This window comes from Hippopotamus amphibius, chromosome 2 (assembly GCF_030028045.1).
Source record: "Hippopotamus amphibius kiboko isolate mHipAmp2 chromosome 2, mHipAmp2.hap2, whole genome shotgun sequence".
In the NCBI taxonomy this organism is placed as follows: Eukaryota; Metazoa; Chordata; class Mammalia; order Artiodactyla; family Hippopotamidae; genus Hippopotamus; species Hippopotamus amphibius.
This window is the reverse complement of record NC_080187.1, coordinates 56094112-56117254: the sequence shown is the minus strand read 5'-3', so window position 1 is coordinate 56117254 and position 23143 is coordinate 56094112. Positions and strand designations below refer to the sequence as shown.

The following is a 23143-nucleotide window of genomic DNA, read 5'->3' as shown; positions in this document are numbered from 1 at the left end:
AAAAAAAAAAAGTTAAAAAAAATACATCTTATGCTATGACTTGGAACATACATACAAAAATAAAATTGAAATACAATTTCCATAAAACAATACCTCCATTACTGCCTGGAATCACTTTGATATGTTGTTTTCTATTCCCATTTCCACTTAAATTCTCTTCTATTTCCATTTTTAAAAAATTAAAGTTGAGTGGCACACACTAAGTTGATTTCGCAATCTGATGAGTTACAACTCAGTTTGCGGAACACTGTCCTGGGACTTATACCCTAGTTTGAGAGTGTTGCGAAGCAGCACAGTGCAGGAGCTGAGAACTTGAACACTGGAAGCAAAACACCAGAACTGAAGTCTTTGTTCTCTCACTTACTACATGTGTGGCTTTGGGCAAGTTACTTAACCTTTCTATACCTCAGTTTCCTTGTCTGCAAAATGGGGTAATAGAGTTGTTGTAACGATTAAGTGAGTATATATATATATATATAATATATATATATATATAATATATATATACACACACACACACACACACACACAGAAAATTGTCAGGCATCTAGTAAATGCTGCCTATAGGTTAGCTGCCACCACCACCACCACCACCACCATCATCTGTGATCCCTCCTGTTATCCTATTCTAAAATGAAGCTAAATGGGGGAAGGCGTGGCGGGGAAGCAATGCCAAACAATTTACTAACAAAGCTGTACAAAACTACCGTGTGAGAGGCAGGGTGGAGAGGTGCCCTGGGACCCTGTTCACACAGGCTGCCCCCACCCCACTCCTGTGTGCAGGGAGAGAAGGAAGGCGACCTCTTTCCCAGCCACATTCAGAGTTCTGGATAAGGTGACTGCAGGATCTGAAATGATCGCCTCTGCTTTCCACTAACAAACATTTTATTTCCTCATTCACTCACTATTTGTAACCACCCAGCATCCCATACCCCTAAAATGGGGTCTTCCTTCATACTCTGCATTTTGGGGACCACATTAGAATGTCAATCCATGCAAAGGAAAATTGGATTTATTTTCTTACCAATTCAGTGCACTCTATCCAACACGGGAGAGCCCACAAAAGGGTGGGGGGTGGTAAAAGGAAGAAGAAAAGGCAAATAATGCCAACAGCTGGCATGTTTCAACCATCCTCACCCAGTACCTCAGATGCTCTGAAGGTCCAACTAAGGAATAAAACGGGCATCTATCACCTGATGGGTGGAAGCCAAATTCAAGAACATTCTATCAATTATGCAAAGGACAAATTCAGGAAATAAAGAACTGGAGACATGGAGTAAATGTTTCATTATTGGTCGTGATGATCAAAAAATGATGGTTAAAACACACACACACACACACACACACACACATACACACACATACGCACTCAGACTTCATCCCCCTGCCACAGGGCCCCCCACCCCCTGCTGGATCTCCGGCCACGCCCTGCAGCCCTCGCTGCACCCAGGACTCTGCCCTTCACTTTAAATTCTACCGCCTGTTGTTAGCTTCCCTCAAGGCGGTGCCCAGATGCTTACTGTGAAGAAAAGCTGAGGACCTGACCTGGGCTGGGTTGCAAGGTCCACGAGTCCTTTTCCATTTCCCTTTCCCAATCTCTCTCCTTCTCTCCCCTCTCCCACCCCATCCTTGTTCCCCTGAAACAAATAGGATGGCTTCACTGGTCAAGTCTTCACATGTACAAACACCAAAAGCAGAGGAAACGCCCCTGGCCACCCCCCTCCCCCCAAACCCCAGTGCTGGGAGAGCAGCCAGCGGTGGCGGGCGAGGCTGCCTCAGGAACTGCTGTGCCGCTGGAGCTGTCCTGCCGTTCTGGAAACTTCTTTGCCTCTGGGCTTTACCTGGAGGCCTCTTCCTTCAGCTCCTTGTTTTTCCGCACCTCCTCCGCGTGCTTGTCCTAGGAGGGAAGGGAGGGGAAAAGACAGGTCACTCAGGCTTCCCCCAGGGTAAAGGGAGGCCGGGCGGCTGGAGGCCAAAGCAAAGAGTGTGGCCACCACTGGCCACCACAGGAAGTGACGAGGAGGGTCTGCAAAGGCGTCCTGAGAAGGGGCAGAAGGTGGCAGGTGAGGCTGGCAGGAGGCAGGTGAGCTGAGCGAACCTGCTGGTGAGGCCTCTGTAGGCTCCTTGACCGGGAACAGTTTCTCTGGGGACCCATCCGGCAGGGACCACCAGGCTCTGCGGCCCTCACCTGGCCATCGGGGGCCTGCACTGATTAACTGCTGGACTTGACATAAGGAGTGGATCCGTGTAGCTTGTGCTGGAAGAGTAGGTCGAACTCACTGCAGGTGGAACCTGCACACAGGCAACTGGAGCCCTTGTGTTTCCTGTCCAAAGGTGAGGGCTGGTAAAGTATAAACCAACTAAAGAATTTTTTAAAATGTCCAGCTCCACAAAGTGCCATTTTTCATAAGCGTGGTAAAAGAATCCTCTTTTGTGTCCCAGCATCATCAAACCAAATGATGGGATCTGACTTCAAAAGCCCAGCAGCTGTGTGACCTTGACCAATTCACCTCCCCGATCAGGCTCAGTTCTCTGGTCTTGAAAGGGAGGGGCACGGGTGGGAAGCTCTTTTACCTCTAGAATTCTGTGATTTTACTGTTCACCACTAGGGTTTATCTCAGTCTACCTTACATATCTGCTCCTGGTGAAGACATGTGGGTCCTCCTTGTGGGCAGGGAGCTTACCTTTTCCTCTTTGTATCTCCCACTTCCTCATCTGGCACCTTACACATGGTAGGTGCTCTATAAATCCTGTCTCTCCCAGAGCCTGGCATCCGTCCAGATATCATCACATTCAGGGAAGATCCACTGAGGCAGTCCAGTGTCCCAAAGTGTATCTTAAGCTACAGATCTGTCCCTGGAGAGGCCCTAGAACTTTCCATGGCCCTGAGGAAAGTGTGGGGAGTGGTACATCTAGGGCAGGGGTTCTCAATCTTGCCATGTATTAGCATGACCTGAGAAGTTCTTGTTAAACTGAGATTCTCAAGCACCATCCCTAGAGAGCTGGAATTGGTAGGTCTGCGGTAGGGTCCGGGTATCTGTAGTTTTAAATTTTATACCAGGTGAGTCTGGTGCAGACGGCTGGTGATTCATACAAGTCCTGACACAGAGGCATTGTTACAGATGTCCCTGGCCTGGGGCAGAGCAGAAACCACACATCTTTCTCTCATCCCACATCCTGCCTTCATCGTTGGGCAAAGGTGAAGAGCAGTCAAGATCCCAGAGGAGTGATGCCCACCCAAATGTCTGCTCTGACGTCTTGCTTCTTTGAGGCTCATCTCATTTCCAGAGTTCTTCCTCCAGACTCTGGACCTTCCCAATCTCTCCAGCTCAGAATCTACCTCTATTCCCAAGTGAGCTCGCTGGACAGAACCCTAGGTTTCTGGACTCCCTTTCCTTGGCCTCCAGTGGCTCCCTGTGTGACAAAAGGCCGGCAGGACAATTGTGGACTGATCTCCCTGAAAGAGCCACCTGGGACTTCCCTGGCAGTCTAGTGGTTAAGAATCCACGCTTCCAATACAGGGGCCGCAGCTTTGATCCCTGGTCAGGGAACTAAGATCACATATACCACGTGGCATGGCCAAATTAAAAAAAAAAAAAAAAGAAGAAGAAAAGAGCTACCTAGACTCATATCCAAAGAACTGGGCTCTAGTCCCAGCTACACTGCTTAGTGGCTGTGTGACCCTAGGCAAATCATTTGACCTTCTGTGACACGGTTTCCTCATTGGTAAAATAAGGATAACCACCTGTCCTACTTACTGCATTGTGAGGATAAGGGTGTGATGAAATAAAATTGTTTTACAGTCTTTCACATCCCATATCATGGCTCTAGCCTCAATATTTCCCTTGGGTTTAGCTTAAGAGTCCTTACCCCATCCTATTTCAAACCCTGATTATTTTTTACCTGCAAAAATTTGCTCCCACCCCTCCCTCAATAACTGCAGAAGCCTGAAATCAGACCCAGAACACTTCCCTCCCATCTGAAACTTGATGGAGGCCTTGCTGCCCCTGTAAGAATGGAGAAAGATAGTGGAAGGGGCTGCCACATGCTGGCCAGCTGCAGGGCCCATGCAGCATCCAGATCCCCTGTGAAGAAACCAGATCTTTCTAGTAGCTTTGCCAAGGGCCTGAGACTCTAGGTGGATGGGCAGGAAGGAACAGGGACCACGCTGCTCACCATGGGACGAGGCCACCGATCGGGTCCCGGGAGTCACCGCGCAGCAGGCGGCGCCTGGAAATAAAACACAGAGCTGGAGCTCTCCCAGGAGCTGTGGGAGAAACTGGGGCAGCCTGGGACTCAGAAAATGAGGCCAGCATGTTCTCAGCAGAACGGGCTGTGGCTCTGACACGTGGGACCAACCCCAATCTCTCATGTTTCTCATATTCAGGTGACACCATTTGGTTTATTGACAAAAGGCAGAGTATTGGAAAGACCAGCGACTTACTCCATCCACATCAAGAGGTTTGGAGAGGATCATGTTTCCTGCTCAATGGGCAACTCAGCTTATCATGCCCTTGGCTTAGAGCCAAGAGCTCAAGTGAGCGTCTTTCATTAAATTAAATCAGTCCATTCAAGGATGAAGCCAGGAATGTATAACTGCTTGTTCATCCCTACTCCCCTGCATTAGGCAGGCTTTCTCTAGCAGATAAGAGGTTTGAACTCCCTCAGACAATGAGAAATTTCTATAACGTAGCTGGGCAGCATGTACCCCAAGGAATTCCAAAGCTCAGTTCATGTTTCTGGCCTATGACTTCCCAAATCATCCCTAGGAACTCTCTAAGGATCTAGCCTATCAGAAATATAGCCTTTCCTTCCTGAGTCTGCTTGCTCCCTGAAAAGATCTGCATGTCCATTATACTTGTCATGGAAGGAAGAGCGAGTCCCAGGAGTCTCTTCTCTGATTCAAGACAACTTACCTTCTCTTGCAGCCGTTCCAACATGGCGGCAAGGTGGGCCTCCCGGTTCTCCTTGTTGGATTCCATTTTCTGGGCCAGTTTCTCCTTTGCCATCTTGATGAAGTTGTTGTTTTCCTCAATGGCTTTTTGGATCACTTCCCGCTCATGTTCTCGCTTCTCTGCCAGGTGCTTCAGCAGCTCAGCTTCCTGGTACTAGGGGAGCACGAAGGGAGAAAGAGGCCCTTGAAGGTGAGCATGCCAGGGTGTGTTTTTACCATCATGACTTAAGAGCACCACACCCAGAACACACACCTCCCTGAGCTGGTCCCCTGGCCCATTGGCAAGAAGCAAAGACACTTCCTGGATTCTCCAACTGGACCTTCGGTCCTATTTTTCGCATTGTCATCATTCATTCATTCATTCATTCACCAATACTAAGTGACCAAATACTAGGTACCAGGCACTATTCTAGCAACTTGGGAAACAAATAGTCTAGTAGAAGCAAGACATATATAAATAACTCTAACCCAGGCTAGCTTACCACTTATGCCTTGGGAGGTAGAAAAAAAGTGCATAGGAATACAAGGGTGATCACTTTCATCTTCAAAGATGAAGGAAAGCTTATGCAGAAATGGCATAAGAGTTGGGCCATAAGAATCCATAGAAAGCAAGGAAGGCACAGCAAGGGGTGAAAGTGTACTACGACCTTCTTCCCCCTTCCCCAGTCAAGGACCTCTTTCCTTAATTGTCAACCCTTTCCCTAAATCCTTAGTGTTGGGCAATGTCTTACCTTGTCACTATAAGCCACCTCTGGGAGGTATGTGAGGCAGTGTCTTGCCCCTCTAACCAAGCTCCTAGAGCCTGGGGCTTTTACTTCTTTGTTTCCCCCAGTCGTGTCTCATTCTCTGCCTGGTACCTGGAGGATCTGCCTAAATATCTATAGGCTGGTGGTGACCTGACCCCAGCTCAGAGCCACCTCCTGTCTTTTCCAACACCCTCCCCCTCGTGCTCAGATGGAGGGAAAATAAAGACAGCACTGACCTTCCTTCGCTCCTCAGCCGCTTCTAGTTTCTTCTGGATTTCTTCCAGCGATGGGTCTCGCCTCCTGGGGAGGGAGGCATTGAACTCGGGCACCCCATCAAAGGAGGGTGGCTTCAGGATGACTTCGAAGGACTGGCCCGAGGTGCATTTGTTCAGCTCGATGACTTCCATGTCGGAAATTACACACCAGTTCAGGTCCACCGTGTCTGCTGCAGAGAGCAGAAAAGGGGCTGCTCACCCCCCTCGAAGACCATACGGGCCCCCCCTAAAGCATACACACATACGCGGGAGGTCTGGGTTCCCAAGACAGACCAACGACCAGTACTTTGAGTCTGCCCTGAACATGGCACTGAAGGACACTGGGCTCTGATGGGGCTGAAGGATTTGGTAGCCACGGGAAGACCTCAGGCTCTAAGAGCAGGGGCCCCAGGATAGGGGAGTTCTAACAACGGCTGTAGCAACTGCCTTTGCTTTTTCTTCTGCCACAAGGATCCTCCTGGAGCTGAGCGCTCGCTTAGACTGGCACGCACTTACTCACCACCCACCACCCATCCACGCCTCACCCCACTACGGATCTGATGCCTCGGCCTGCAGACGTCTCTCCCCCTGCCCCCTCCTACCCTGCTCTCTTCTTTCTCTCCAGTCAGCACTGTCTCTCCGCTGGCTTTCATCTTTTCTCCTACACTGTCTCCCACACCAGCCTAAACAGAAAAAACAATCTCAGGTGACCCGAGCACGCCCCTCTCTCATTTCCAGACCAAACCCATCCCTTCCTTTTAAGCCCCAGGAAGTTACGAGGTTACCTGTTCTGTGACCACCACCCCAATCAGGACGTGGCCATTCAATGCTCTCTGCCAGTGTCCTGGGACCTGTCACAGGGCACAGGTGGCATAGCGATCCCAGAGCCTCCTTGGATAGCCAAGGGAGGAAGTCCCTTCCCACCTCTGGATCTGCTTAGAGCATTCTTGATCCTTCACTAAGGTGAACCGTGGAGCAGGGCATCTGGTGACTTACACCACGACTGCCCCACTTCTAGACTAGGTGTCCCCAAGGGCAGACGCCCTGTCTACTTGGCCTCTGCATCCTCCACTGCACCCACTTGTTACACAAGTGAACAAAAGCTAAGATCAAGGGCACTCTGCGGGGGGTCTGAGGCAGCATGGGGCTTAGCCCCTCAGAATCAGCTGTGGTGATTTTACTGGCTCTGGGAAAGAACATGCGACATAGGGAGGGGATTTTCAGGAAATTGGGGTGGGGCTGCTGGCCTCCTGGATACGAACTACAGGAAGGTTCTGTCCTTACTCTCCCAATTGTGGCCCTCACATACCTTCATATTTATAGGCTGACTTGCTCAGGGGATCAGCCAGGAAACAGGAGCAGAACAAAGACACCAGTGGGAGCTCCTTCATCTTCTCTTTGTAGGCTGTGGAAATACCCAACGGGTGAAGAGGGTGACCCCTTCCTAGACTCAGAAGCCAGCATCCTTGCGAGTGTGAGTGCCTGAGCAGCCAGGGGTCACCAAGCTCCACAGAGGCACCTGAACCACCCAGACCCACCCCTCGGCTGGGGATCCAGCCTCTTTTGCCCTGAGCAGCTGTCTGTGATTCCTGCATGTGATTTGGACGCATTTCTGTCCACCTGTGAGAACCCGAGCCTGCCAGGGCACCCAGAGGACCCCATCTTCCCTCCAGCACACTGTCTCCCTTGGTGGTACTGAATGCAAAATGCCCACAGGTATGGACCCCAAGCACCAGTGCCCTGGCCCCAGCCTGCACGCTGGACCTCACTCTCCGTGTCCCCACACGCATCCAGGATTTTCCATCCCTTTTGCTCCAGGATGGAGGAAACCCACACTCCATTCTCAAACTACTTGGCAGTGCTTCCCTGAAAGTAAAGAAGGTCACTACCAGCCCTGTGGTCCTGCCCTTCCCTGGGCGACAAGGTCAGGCTGTGAGCCTTCCCTGACCATCCCAGTGCAGCGGTCAAAGCCAGCGGGGCTGGTGTCCATGAGGGCTGGAGAGGTCCCCACATCACCATCTGGTCACTTTGTGTCTGAGAAGGATTTGGCAACTGGGAGGTCATGTGTTAGCGCTGATTTATTTACTTATTTATTTATTTATTTATTTATTTATTTATTTATTGCCATACCATACATTCTGTAGGATCTTAGTTCCCTGGCCAGGGATCGAACCCAGGCTCCCGGCAGTGAAAGCGTGGAGTCCTAATCACTGGACCTCCAGGCAAGTCCCTAAAGCTGACGTCTTGAATTCAGTCCAACCCACCGCCTCCAGGCCCTGCTGTGTGCTCCTGTCTGTCCCTCCCCCACCCCCACTGCCCTAAACTCTCCCCTCATTTCCTTTTACAAATTGAAAGCAGGATTAACTGCAGAAATAATACATGGGCATTGTAAAAACTTTTTTAAAAACAGGCTCAGATGAGTAAAAGGAAGAAAAGCTCAGCTGTGATCCCATCTAACATCTAGAGATAACCTCTTTTACCCTTTAGGTGTATTTCCTGTTAGCCTTTTATCTTTTCTGTGCACAGGTAAGTACATCCATATGTGTACAGAAATACCCTATGCTGTAGTGCCCCATTACATAAACGGTTTTTGTACCTACCTGCGAGGGTCATGTTTTCCCAAATGTGAGAGCTGAGTCCTTGTGAAAGTTAGGGTGGGTCTAACGCCAGCTCAGGACACTGTCACAAACCAGAGAAACAGAGCATTTTAGCTGACAGGTTATTTACATGGAAAGGTCTTTACACAAATGGGGAGGAAATCCCAGGAGGTACCTCATCTATGCCCATCTCCAGGTTGATTCTCCCTTCCCCAAACACCAACCCCCCTCTTCCACATCACCTCAGTCAAGTTCAGTTTCCAAGCACTAATGAGAGTTTCATAATTGGCTTCCCAGTCTCAAGAGCCCCTGACTCTCAAAGACAGGTTTCCCCAAGTTGAACGTATCAATGGGTGTTCATCTGTCTCCCTGTGCAGCTCAGTGGCCTGGTCCAAAGCAAAGGTTAAGGTGAGAGGCAAACCCTAAGTCAGAGTCACCTGGGAGGTGTTTGTGAAATAACTCTGTGTCCTGAATTTCTCCCTACAGTCACCCCGGACTTTCCTACCCAGACCATTCAGACATTGGACAGAAGATGTCAAAACACCTCTTTGGATACACCCTCACTCTCTTCCCCACCCCCCAGAACCACTGTCCCAAGTATTGCTTGACCCCGTTTAAGACAACCCTGGACTATGAGAAGAGACAAATACTAAGGAATAATGTGATCATTATGTGATTGGTGCAGAGATGGAAATCAGCATTCGGAATTACTGTGGGAGCACAGAGACAGGGCTCCAGGCTCAGCACGAAGCCTGGGGAGCTAGGAAGGGCCCCCTGGTGTTAGCAGTACTGAAATTGCTTAATGACAGTCGAAATTAAGCAGGAGATGGCAGGGAGGGTGTTCTGCTGGGGAAACCGCACGTGCAAGAGTCGGGGTGAGAAACCTTGGTGTCTGTGGGGGGTCTCAAGCTGGTTGATATTAGACCAGAAAGTGTGAAGGAGGAGGTGAAACAGGAGCGGCAGGGAGGGGGCAGACTGGGGAGTGTCTGGGGGACCGGAGGTTACAGGGCTCTACTGAAAGCTACTACATGATGGAGTAGTAGCCAGCAGTGAGCGGCCATCATGGGGACCAGTTGATCCTTGGCTGCTGTGATGGTTAATTTTTGTGTCAACTTGACTGGGCTGAGATGCCCAGATATCTGGGAAACCTCATCCCTGGGTGTGTCTGTGAAGGTATCTCTGGAAGAGATGAGCATTTGAGTCGAGAGATTAAGTAAAGAAGACGCCCCTCCCCAGTGTGGGTGGGCATCACCCAATCAGGAGGAGAACAAAAAGGTGGAGAAAGGGAGAATTTCTCTGTCTGCTTGAGCTGGAACACCAGTCTTCTTCTGACCTCAGGCATGGGAGCTCCTGGTTCTCTGGCCTTCAGACTTGGACTAGGATTACCCCACCGGCCTTCCTGGGCCACCAGCCTGCAGACAGCTAATCGTGAGACTTCTCAGCCTCCACACAGGCATGAGTCAGTCCTTCATAATAAGTCTCTGTCTATATGTATCCTGCTGGTCTGTTTCTCTGGAGAACCCTGACAGCCACCCTCAGTGATCTCCATGCCAGCAGAGGGTGTGAGCCCACAGCTTCTCTGCCTGCAACCCCACGAGGCAAAGGGACTCTGAGATGGACTTAGAACCCCTTTCCCTGCTTACGGAGGTGTTTTCCCTCTGGGGACCAGGGTCTGTACTGGCTGCGGACGGGCAGGAGAGCGGATGCGGGCAGCAGGCTCAGCTCTGGCTTTGGGGCTGGACCAGTGTGGACCAGTGTGGAGTCAGACACAGGCTGCTTCTCTCTTGTAGCTGTTGCTAGTCACTTCACATATCTAACCTTGCTCTCCCCATCTTAATTCTGCACAGAGTTGTACAAATTAAAAAAGCATCTAGCAACAGGGAGCGTTTAATAAGTATTAGTTTCCTTTCCCCTGCTTTTTACATCAGGGTTGCTACCAGGTAACACGCATCTGCTTCAGAGTCCTCACCAGCCCTGCAGGTAAACACTGTCATCCCCATTTGCAAATGAGGAAACAGAGGCTCAGAGGGTTTGTGTGGCTTGTTCAGGGTCACGGAGCTAGAAAGTGAAAGTGCAGAGATTTGAAACCAGGTCAACTGGCCTTTAAGAGCTCCGTTCCCTGCAGCGTCTCTGGGTTCTTCTCCTTGTGCTTGGAGCCAGAGGCACTGCCATGCCCCTTCCAATGCAGCACAATGGGCCTCTATCCTTGGAGTCAAGTTGACCCTGGCAGTACCAGCGAGTCCCCGAACAGGGATGTGGGCTGAGTGCCTGGATATGACAGCCCTGGTCATGAGCTCCGTTCTACACCATCTCCCCTTCATGACCAGGCTGATTGATGGGGCAACTGGCAGAGGGAGTGAGCCCTTGCCAGGAGAGGGCCTGGCCTCAGGCCCTAACCTGGGTAATGGATCAGAAATGGGGGTCCAAATAGGAAAGAAGAGGCAGAGAAGTCACCCTGAGAAAGAAGAGGACCTAGCTGGGCTTCTGTAGGCGTCAGTACCTGGAGTCAGGGACGGTGCCCTTTGGCTTGAGCTGGAAATGATAATTAAGACACTACACTGGTGGAGCGCTTTACTAATTACAGTCCTGGTCACCTACATTATCTTACTTGATCTTTGCAGGAGGTTGGGCTGGGCTGATAAGATAGGCACTGTTAGCTTTGCTTTTAGGTGGGGCTCAGAGATGTTACGACTCTTAGCTAAGGTCACAGAGCTAGTTGGTGTAGAGCTGGCTCTAGGACCCAGGTCTTCTGATTTACAAGCTCTTCTCTTTTGGCCAGTGGAAGGACTTGATGCTAACTGCTGTTTCCTCCATGGCCCCGGGGGCTCAGGGAAAAACAGTCTAGCCTCAGGGTATGATTTAATGAAAATATATATTAGGTGCTCTCTACATGTCAATGGAAGATATCATGCTAGGAGTTTTAGGCGCAGGAGGAATCAAGTATAGAGCACGTGTCAGAGAGGAAGAGAAGGAAGATGGGGCAGAGAAGAGGAGACATCCTAAAGATGGGCAGAGGGGACTTTCCTGGCGGTCCAGTGGTTAAGACTCCGTGCTTCCAATGCAGGGGGCAGGGCTTCAGTCCCTGGTCAGGGAACTAAGATCCCACAGGCTTCACGGTGCAGCCAAAAAATAAAATAAAATAAAATTTTTTAAAAAGAACATTTGTAGAGACATGGATGGACCTAGAGACTGTCATACAGAGTGAAGTGAGTCAGAAAGAGAAAAACAAATATTGTATATTAACACATATATGTGAACTATAGAAAAATGGTACAAATCAACCGGTTTGCAAGGCAGAAATAGAGACACAGATGTAGAGAACAAACATATGGACACCAAGTGGGGAAAGCGGGGAGGGCTGGGGGCGGAAATGAGTTGGGAGATTGGGATACCAAATTGTACACTCTAAATATATGCAGTTTATTGTAAAAAATAAAAAAATAAAAAGTTAAAAAACATAAAATAAAAAGTAAAAAAAATAAAATTAAAAAGAATATTAAAAAAAAAGATAAGCAGAGGTATGCATGGCCAAGGGATTTGCAACTGAGAGCTCTCAGTTTCACAAGGTTGGAATCTGCATCATTAAAGATGTGTATTTATAGAGCACCTACTGTGTAATAAATGCTTTCACTTTAATTTTAATCATAACCTTGTGATGTAGGCATTACTATCCCTGTTTTTTAGAGGCGTGAATTGTGGCTCAGAGAGGCTAAGTGGCATTTCCAAGGTCACTCAGTGTAGTAGGTTTAATAGTGTCCCCCCAATAAGGTATGTCCACATCCTAATCCCTGCAATTTGGGAATGTGACTTTCTTTGGAAAGGGTCTTTGCAGATTTAAGTAAATTAAGAATCTCAAGATGAGATCATTCTGTGTATCTGGGTGGCACCTAAATTCAATGACAACTGTCCTTATAAGAAACATGCAGGGGAGAGATACACAGAGAGTAGACCATGTGAAGGTGGAGACAGAGGTTGCAGTGATGCTGCCACAGGCCAAGGAATGCCTGGAGCACCAGAAGCTGGAAGAGGCAGGAAGGATCCTCCCCCAGAGTTCTGGGGGGAGCGAGGCCCTGCTGACACCTTCATTTTTGAACTCCTGGACACCAGAACTGCAAGACAATGAATTTTTGTTGTTTTAAGCCGCTAAGTTTATGATCATTTGTTACAGCAGCCACAGGAAACTAATACACTCAATAAGTGACAGAGCCAGTGTTCAAATCCATGATTTGTTCATTGTATCTCAGCTACCAGTGTTTATACGTGGTCTGATTTGTTCCTCAAGATAATCTGTGTGTGTGTACCCTTATAAATCTTCATGCCAATAGTCACATCATTTCTATTGCACTTAAGACCCAAAAGCACATTCTGAGAAATGCTATAAGGGGATAGGGGTAGGGCAAGACTCTTCTGGAAGGCTCAGCAATGCAAAGGGGTCTTGAGTACCTGGGTGGTGGCAGCCACAGCAGGGACTCTGATTTTTTCCCTAAATAACCTGTGATATAAACACTGGGCGGGGCCAGTCACACCCCCCTCCCCAGCACTCAGCCTGGCTGCCTGAGGACTCCAGGTTTCTTGTGGATTAGACCCAGACTGGGAGCACACTTAACTTGGAAGACTCAGTTACGCTAACCCCTGGCCTGAGGCCCTTCAGAACAGCTCTCAGGCCTCTGTTCTCCCATCTCAAACACCAACAGCCCAGGCCATTCTCCTGGGCACATCCCATCAGCCCAAGGGCCCATAAACCAGGCTTAGTCTGGAGGCCTGGGCCCTGCAAGCTTGTCTCAGTCCTGCGGAGTCTGCCAAATGGCTTGGCAGTGTGGGTCGGGCTGTCAAGCCACAGCAGAATACCTGTAATGGAGTGGAGCCACCAGGCCGCTGGCAGTCTCAGGCCAGGGACTGCCAGAGAGGGGCAATAAGAGGTGTTATTGCCAAGGTCAGAGAGGACAGAATGCCAGGAATTCAGGAAGGCAGGTGAAAATTAAAGGACAATAAAGGCCAGAGTTGGTGCGAGGCCATGAGATCAGGCCCATCAGTGGGAGATTCTATCCAACACATCAGATATCAGAGCCTCGTCAGGCAAAGCCCCTGCTGAGCCAAACCTCAGGCTCTCCCAGAGGCTCCTTGCATGTTTTCTATTAAGGTAGAGAGGCCAGTCACAGGCCTTGGGTTGCCCATAAGGAAGACCAGGAAACTGACCGAATCCAGCAATAGCAAAGATCAAAGGGGCCCCCAACCGAAGGGGGATGCATCACAGTCACTCAGCCAATAAGCATAGAACCAGAGTCAGAGCTCAGGACAGTGGCCTCCCGACCCCCTACCAGTGCCCACTCCCATGCATTTCTGCTGAGCACAGGCTGGTTGGTCGAGAGGCGGGGCCTCCCTGGGCAGCCCAGCCCATGTGCTGTCAGTTATTGATCCAGCGCAGCCGGTGGTGAGAGGACTCACACTCACACTTCAGGTGGCAAAGGTGAGAATGCGGTGGGGTTATGAGGCAATTTAGAGTCTGCCGTGGCCTCTAACCTCGCAGTGGCTCTGGAACTTGGCTGTGTGCTGGGCGTGTGGACTGGGTTTATTGGGGAACAGAGAGGGCCCGCTGGGCTGCATGCAGGATGCACTGGGACCAGTTGCTAGAATAGGAATAGGAAGATGAGAGACGTCCAGACCAGGAAAGGGGTTTGTACTTTATCTTCTATTCAGTAGGAAGCCACTGACAACCTTTGAATAAAAAAGAAGAGAGGAAATGCTGATGCCAAGGATCATGGCAATAATAATAGCTACCAATTCTTGAGCACTTGCTTGGTACCAGAGAAATCACAGGTATCATCTCAATTTATTTTCTGAGGTCCTTTTTTAAGGAGAACATGGGAGCTCGGCAGAGTCAGGTGAATTACACTAAGTCCTACAGGTAGTAAGGGGCAGAGCTGGGATTTTCATTCTAAAGCCCATCTCTTTCTTTAGATTAGGTTGCTAGTGCAAAAAGATTCATCTGGCAGCACCAACTTAGGGGGAAAATTAGGAGAAGATGCCGAGACGAGGCACAAAGGGATGAGGGCCTGCCTAGATGAGTTACACCCTGGACTGTTTGCATCCCACGTAGCACTGCTTTCCCATTTGCAAACTAGTCCAAACCCTTACCCAAGCTCCAGCGTCTAAGAGTCTGTGCCTGCAAAAGCAAGTAATCGCACATGTTTGTTGATGGATTGAACCATTAGCATAACTGGTAAAATTACTTGGTGACAAGCCCACCAAGCAGCGTTCCAGGTCATCAGAAGATAAGACACAGAATAAGTCTTGGTTGGGGGTGAGGTGGCTGATAGTGAAGGTCTAGAATCAAGGCTATTGGCTGATGAGGGATCTCACGGTGGCATGGTGGGAGGAAAAGATGAAAGTGAAGAAATGAGAGCCTCCAGTTTCTCCCAGAATATGAGAAAGTCAGTGAAGGGAAGGCCTGGCCATCATTAGCCAGAGGTTCTCAACTAGGGGCAACCCCACTCCCAAGAAATATCTGGGACTTTTTGAGGACCACTGGCCTTGAGCTGCCAGAGGCATCAGTGGTACCAGTAGGCTAAATGGCCTGCATTGCACACAACAATCCCACACAACCAACAATTGTCCCTTCCATAAAGCCAGTATGCTCCCTGGTGACTAGAGATCCAGAGGTCACAGTGAATTGGTGGCAGAGATGGAACCAAGCCTCTGGGTCCGAGAGTCAGTGCGCTTTCTCCTCCCACACACCAGGAACAGCCCACATGGGGGCCACCGGAGCAGCCAATGGCGATGGGGATGCAGAAGGACTTTTTTACGAGACCAGAAATGGTGACCCATGCCCCGAGGCTTCCTATCATGCAGCCAGTGGCCAGGGGCTGACAGACAAGAGCATCTGCCTCTCAGATGCCACATGTCCATTTACTGGGTGCACACCTGACCTCCAGAGGCATCTCTGACTGCCTACACGGCCCGAGTGAACAAGCGTTTTATTTGTCACTGCAAACGCTGACCAGATAATGTCATCAGGATGTGTCAAATCCCATGTGGACTGTTTTTGAGAGAAAAAAAGCTAATGCACATCCAGATGGTTTGAATAGAGTGGTCCTTGGCAAGAGTGTTCAGAGACAGTAAAAGAACTCTGGCACAGAATCAGACCATGGAAGCCCTGAGTTCTGACCTAGGTCTTTTATCCACAAGCAGTACAGGAAGCTGGCTCTTTAGGTTCACGCCAATTAACAGTGTTTTTAAAAGTCCTGTCAAAGTTATAATATTTACCTGAAATAAGTTACATGAGCTACTTAAATGTCATGCGACCATAGCACATCCATACAGTAACCCTGGTTGTTTCCTACTGATCCAAAGGCTCTGATTGGCAGCCGTATGTCTTATTTGGGTTTTTAAAAAGAAAAGGAGATAAATTATTTTTTCATGATTGTGGTTTTCATTCTTTCCACAATATTTATTGAATATTTAATTCTATGCCAAGCCCTCAGCCAGGTCCCAAAATAACCACAGGGGTTTTCAATAATGAAAAAATGAAATGGATCCCCTGGGTGGGAATTTGGAGCCTCTGGAAGTTTCTGTTAGCCTTTGGCAATTCTCTGGCAGTAACAAGGACCATGTTACAAAGGGAGAAAGAGTGGATTTTAGAGCACAGGCCAAGAAGGGACTACTGAGATTCACAGATAGACACTGGGCAAAGCAGAATATACTCATCCCTCCGGATCCACGGGGGATCTTTTCCAGGACCCCTGCAGATACCAAAATCCACAGATGCTCGAGTCCCTGGTGTGGTACAGTCGGCCCTCCATGTCCGTGCAGGCAGAACTCGCAGACACTGAGGGTTGACTGTCATTTGGCATTAACTGACTTTGGGGAACTGGTGCTTGTCTGATCAGCCCCCTTAGGTTTGCTTCTGAGGCTTCAAGGGGAAGAGATGGTGGGAGCCCTGGTCAAGAACAACTTCCAGGCGCTCCCTAGCACACTGAGAAATGCAGCTTTGTTTCCTAGAAACTGTGCTTCTAGGAAATAAGGAGGTGTCACCTGTTGGCAAATGCAGAACTCTGGTGGCCTCAGTCTGAGGAGCCCCTCCTAGGTGCAGGCAAGCCAGAGGAGGAAAATTAAGACTGGAAAATGGACAGCCCCAAATAATCCACAGTGATGGCATTTTCTGGGCTAATTTTATTTTCCATTCAATAGATGCAGAAGAATCAACATATAAGACGTCAAATTCAGGGGCATGGACTTCGGTGCAGGGTCACTGGATGGAGTGCAAGTGATTGGGACCCAGCCCTGTGGGAGTTCCTGGGGTCAAGCACTTGGAAGCATCAGCATGTAGAACAAGTCCCTGTCACAACAGGAATATTTTGTAGTGCTGTACAGTTCACCGGGCACTTTCAAGTACTTATATATGCATCTATTCCTTTTATCTATAATATTTTAATTGCAAACATATTAACATCATATTTCAGAACATTTATGTGACAAAGAAAAGGAAATAAATCCCTGTCATCTTGCTACTTTTTGCTATTGACATTTCCTTGTAGTTTTTTTTTAATGTCTATTATTTTTACATGGTTGTAATCTGGGCTTTCATTTTCTCCAAATCCTATCCAATAGATACTATTAAACCTGTTTTACAGATGATCTATTCAGATAGGTGACTTGATTTTGCCTAAAGTTGTATAAGTAGAAAATGATAAAGATGGGATTTAAAGCAAAGTCTTCTTATATCAAATTTCCATGGTACTTCCTCAGACCCAAGGCCAAGTGCAAATTTAAGCAAAATTAATGATTGCCTGGGGCATGTGGCTGAAGGGCACACAAAAGCTTGCCTGTCCCAAACCTCCCTCCGAACCGTGGGTGGCCCAGTCTCACCATTAAGCTCTCTTTTGTGTCCGGCATTGCCTCAGAAAGTCCCTGTTAAAATACACACATATGACCTACCAAGTGTAGTAAATTAAATCGTTTTCACATCAGCAGAGAACAAGCAATAGATTTGTAGACACTTCCAGCGGTCAAGCTCTCTGCCCATAAATGGGAGGAGCCACGGAGATCTTTAGCATGTGCGGTTCATACCCTTTTTGAGATGAGGAGACAGAGGGTTTAAGAGGTCCAGTGTCATTCCCAAGATTAAGAAGGAGGCGCAGAGCCTGGTTTCTGGCCCCACATTTAGCTACATTAAAGGGAGACTCCTCTCTTTTTACAATATTACTCTTATTTCCTTGTTCTTTCATTCTTCTCCAATGCTTTGTAAGTTTTACATCTTGTTTTTATTTTCAAGTTAAAATTATTCATGTCTACAGGCAGACCTTGGAGACATAGCGGAGACACAGCAGACCACCACGATAAAGCAAGTGTCATGATAGAGCAAATGTTGCGATAAAGCAAGTCACAAAAATTTTTTGGTTTCCGGGTGCGTATAAAAGATATGTTTACACTATACTGTAGTCTATAAAATGTACACTAGCATTATGTCTAAAAAGTACTTTACGGTTAAAAAATGATAATCATCCATCGTCTGACAACACAAGGTTGCCACAAACCTTCAGTTTGTAAAAAATTCAGTATCTGCAAAGTGCAATAAAACAAGGTATGCACGTAAATTTCATTACATGAAGAGTAAAACAGTATCTAATTATTTTCTTTGAGAAATAAGGGCTTTACCATACTTCTACTTCCTTTCCCTCCAAACCTGATTTTGTCACAATGACTTGGATTTTCAGTTCTGGAGTATCCTTATTGATTTCTTTCTTGCATTATTCATTCAACAAATATTTATGGAGAACCTGCTATATGCACTAGGCGAGGTACTAAGGAGAACTACAAAGATGAATTTAATAGATATATTTATTCCCCGGCCTCAAGATATTTGACATTTGCATTCAGCTTTATGAACGTGTGGATTATAACTCGGCAATGACTCTAAATTCTAGTGTTTTCCTTCTTGGTAATCATTATCAATACCCTATCTTTTTTGTACTTGAGTTCTTTCATTTGATAAAACTTTTTGATTAGCTAGACTGCTTCTGGAGCAGTTCTTTTCCAGGAGGGGTTCACAGAATCCTTGTTGAGTCCTTACATATCTGGTTTGGTGGCAGGTGCCGGAAACAGACAGACCTGTCCCGGGATCAATAGCCCAGCAGCGTGTTTGTGCCGTCAGCAGACAGTCTAGCCACCTGTTTGCACATACTCAGTCTGAACATTGCTCCCTACCTGGTCTGGATTTCTGGGCACCGACCCCTAAATGATCCACTGGAATGCTGCACTCTGCCCCTCCCCCTCCCCACTGGTCTTACACCCGAGTCTGTGCTCAGCTCCTTTCTCTGGATTCACATTCACCGCTTTGTTCTCTGAACTCCCAGGTTGCCTGTACCCTAGGGTAAGCCACCACCCCAGACGCCTGCCCCTTCTCATCTGTTCTGTCGCCTTTCTCTCACTGCCCACTGCCCGCCACTGACAGCAGGACCTTAAGAGAGTAGACACACAAAGCTCAGTCTGGATTGATGGGAAAGACCAGTGAGCTTTACTGGGGTAGTAGGACAGGTGTGTGTGGGGAGGGAGGGGTGGTGTATTCGCTTGGCCAAAAAGATCGTTTGGGTTTTTTCCGTAAGATGTTATGGAACATCTTTGTGTATCTCCTTGTCTTACGCATGGGACTGAAAATGCAAAGCCCTGAAAAATGCTTTTTAAAATGTCAAGGGAGATTTTTTTTTTTCTTTGGTCCTTACTCTTCCCCAAAGGAAAGCAGAAAAAGTAACCTTTTTCCAACAGTATCACATCTCTAAATATAGCAAATTCTAATTTAAGAAGCAAATTAAATTATATATGATGCATGTTTATTTCCCAAGCCAAAAAAGAAAGAGGTGGGGAGGTGGGATGCAGAGGGAGAAAGTTTGTTTCCCTACAAGGCATTATAAAAATTACATATTGCATGTTTTAGAATTTTCCTCTAAATTTCTATCCTCCCCGCCCCACCCCCCAGAAATGTCTACCTACTCATGATTTCAAAATCTCTGGGAATTCTGTATCTCTAAATGATAGTCTCCGGGTAAGTAGGAGATGATACAAAGATATCAAGAAATAATACAAAGACACCAAGGGGTCTGGAGAGAGGATCTTAGGGGCTCAGGAAAAATGAAGACTTTGTTTATGATCTTGATTCTTTTTTAATATTCAATTATTTAAAATCAAGAACACAAAAGACCTGAATTCTCCCATTCTATGTGGTTGGTTTCACGTAGACACTCCCTCTTTAGCTCTCTCTTACCCTCCTTCTTTGCTGCGTCCTCTTTCCTGTTCCACAATCTCGCTCTCTGGTTCTCAGCTTATGTCTTCATTGCTCTATTTTAAATCTCGCCAGTCACTCCGCTTCTGTCCCACAGGGTAAATGTGGTTAAAGCGGCCTAGTTGGATGAGAGAAGGCAGCTAACCTCGCTTGGCCCTAGGACTGCGCTGATTAAGCCACAATGAAATATAGATATGAAGCAAGAAATTTCCCGCTACCGCACGAGCAACGCATGTCTGTTCAACAGTCTGCTCAGGAGGGACAATATTAGACCAGACTTCTCTGACTTTGATGGGTCCTTTAGAACAAAGTCTCTCCCAAAAGAGACATCATTTTCCATTTAAGACAACACGGACTTTGGGCACCTTTTTTGTACCTGGGACACTTATGAACAAAACAGTTCTCCTTGTAGGGAGTTCACAGTCTACGACATGGATGAACCTTGAGGACATTCTGTTAAGTGAAATGATCCAGTCACAGAAAGATAAATACTCTATGATTCAACTTACATGAAAGACCTAGAGTAGTCAGATTCATAGAAATGAAAGTAGTAGGGCGTCTGCCAGGGGCTGCGGGGTGGGAAGAATGGGGAGTTATTGTTTAGTGAGGACAGAGTTTCAGTTTGAGAAAATGAAAAAAGTTCTGGAGATGGATGGTGGTGACAGTTGCACAGCAATGTGAAAATACTTAATATCACTGACTGTACACTTAAAAATGGCGAAAATGGTAAATTTCAAGTTATGTGTATTTTACCACAACCAAAAGTTTTTTTTAATTTTAAATGAACTTCACAGTCTAGTTAGAATTATCCATAGGCTTACAGTCTTATAGTTAGAAAAAGTAATTAGAGCTTACTTAGCCCAATGTTTCTCAATCCTTTTTCTTACTGGAATCTGCAATAAAGAACTACATTTTATATCATGATCCATTATGTATATGTCATGTTACTGACATATATGTGTATATGTATATATTTACACATGCATACATGCACTATATATAACTGAAATATAAACATGAATATACAAATATATTCATATTTATTTATAAATATAACAATATTAAATATATTTATAAATCTGATACTATATTTATATTTAACATAACTGAGAACATATAACTAAAAATAGTATAGGAAACATTATAGGGATGCATTTTGACTTTTTTTCTACTCTATTTTATCCCATTTTATCTAAAAAAATGTACCAGTCACAACCCACAAAATTGATTTCACAATCCCCTAACAGGTCTCAACCTGCAATTTGAAAAACAATCATCTAGACCAATCTCCAACACAATGCATAAATCTCCAACTTCCGCTTGGATGCCTTCAGTGATAGGGAACTCACTCCCCACAATGCTCTGTAGTGGACCCTTCCAGCAGCTGAGGATCCTTGCCCCCCTTCAAACCTGTCCCCCGAGCAGCCTGGGTGGGGCTGAGGATCCCAGAAGGGCTGGGACCTGCTGACAGGTGCTCTGGCTCTGACAGTGAAAAGAAGGCTTCAAGGAGGGGCGGCAGCTTCGTTCCCAGCAGCACGGTGGGAGCTGAGCAGAGGGGGGTCTGGCTGGCCCTAGAGGGTGGGGCAGGGTCTCCGGGCGCCTCCCGCTCTGTTCTGTGGAGCTGCTGATCAGACCCTTCCCCTCTGCCTCCTCACGGCTAGCTCTAGCACTACGATTATTTCCTCATCTGAGGATGATCTCATCCCCCCTGGCACCCTGACTCCCCGCCTGTGGGAGAGGCTTCCTCCCCCTGGAGGGAGGCTCAGCCTCAGTAGAGACAGATTCCCTCACATCCCCTCTCAACCTCCCACCCACCCCAAAGGCCTCCCGCAGGCCGCCACTGGCCTTCCCGCCCCCACCCCACCCCTCACCCCCAGCTATTTTCTCTTGGTCTTGAGACATGGGGGTCCCTGCACAAGGTATGTGGACCCTTGCTGCCTGAATATTTCTGAGCCGCCCAAGGGGGTCCTGGAGACCTGCCCTTTTCAGGACAATAAGACTCCTCCACACCTGACTGTGCCTTCCAAGAGGAGTAAAACAAAGGCAGCACCACCACGTGGGGACAGAGCTGGCCGCTGGCTGTCAAATCCCTGCTTCCCAGGGATGAGGTGGGGACAATGCCTAAACTCCCAGCCAGGGTGGTGGGCTGAGCGCTGGGGGGTGGGGGGGTGGCTAGGCCACAGGCAGGGACCAGGGCGTGGCGGGTGTGTGTTCCTGCAGTTTGCAGCTTTACAGCCAGCCGTCTCTGCCCAGGTAGGACCAGGTTGACCTCAGGGCGGGGCGGAGCAAGAAGATATGGTGATCTCATTGCATCCTTAGAACCAAGAGAAAAAAGTAACCCAGTGCAGACAGAGGAGAAAGCAAACGATGGTGCGAATGGGAAAAGGAGACAGAACAGCTGTGGCTGAGAAAAGAAATGTAAGCCACAGGGCAGCTTCCAGCTGGAAAGGGCTCTGGGGGCCAGAGCTGCTCCAGGGAAAGCTGGAGTCTGAACAAAACCTTTCTCCCTCAGCAACAAAACAAGTTCATGCAGAAAAAAAAACTCACTGTGGACATCTGCTCTGAAAGATACTCTCGAGTCCCACCCATCCGCTGTCCCTTGAGCTCCAGAATAGAAGAAACGCCTGGAGCCCACCCTCACCCCTCTGCCAGGCACCATCCTTTTCACCTCACCCCGCTTCCCCCAGGATCTGACAAAGTTTAATTGATTGAGTAGAACCGAAAGGCGGCACAATAGGTGCCAGACTCCTTGCTTCTCCTCTCTGCAGCTGCTAGGTGTTTGTTTGTTTTTTCTTCTGTCTGAAAAGGCTCAAATGATTTGCATTCCATTTCTACTTACCTGCAGTCCAGTTAGATGCGAGCTGCTCCCTTCCTCACTCCCTCAATTAGTGGTACCCTGGGCTTCTCTCCACATCAGCACCACTGCTCGGCTCTCACCATGACATCATCTCTGAGCTCTGTGATTGGTTAACAGTGGGTTGCTTGGCAATTGGACAGTCTCCTCTGGCGGAGCAGGGATTGCCTGAGTGAGTAACTCTTAGCAGGCTGGAGAGTAGAAGATGATGTCAGACAAATAGCTTGCTTTCTGTGCTGCCTCTGGAGCTGGGGAACCAGAGGGTGAGGGTGGGGATGAAGAAAGAAAGAGGGAGTGGTACGGGAAGGTGGGGGTGAGGGTCCAGCTTGCAATCTGAGCTGCCCAGTGAGGGAAGAGCACCTGGGCAGAGAGAATGAAGTATGATTTCCAGATTCTTTAGCTTTTTCAGATCTGGGGGTGGGAGAATATGGAATCTAGAGGAGAAATCAGAAAGAACAGATGA

The 23143-nt window shown here is 47.9% G+C and overlaps 1 protein-coding gene across 2 annotated transcripts; it reads right to left on the bottom strand.

Annotated features, from left to right (window-relative positions):
- Positions 1-1765: 1765 nt before the first annotated feature.
- STMN4 (stathmin 4) lies at positions 1766-22744 on the bottom strand. 2 transcript variants are annotated; one of them, XM_057723020.1, is made up of 7 exons: positions 22666-22744; positions 8555-8633; positions 7264-7359; positions 6557-6637; positions 5937-6145; positions 4917-5108; positions 1766-1897 (listed from the first exon to the last, which is right to left on the bottom strand). In XM_057723020.1, exons 2-7 carry the CDS (start codon positions 8565-8567, stop codon positions 1838-1840), a joined length of 651 nt encoding a protein of 216 aa, XP_057579003.1. In that variant the 5' UTR covers positions 8568-8633; positions 22666-22744; the 3' UTR covers positions 1766-1837. The 2 variants fall into 2 exon arrangements, with proteins under 2 accessions (XP_057579003.1, XP_057579004.1); XM_057723021.1 differs by lacking the exon at positions 6557-6637.
- Positions 22745-23143: the final 399 nt, after the last annotated feature.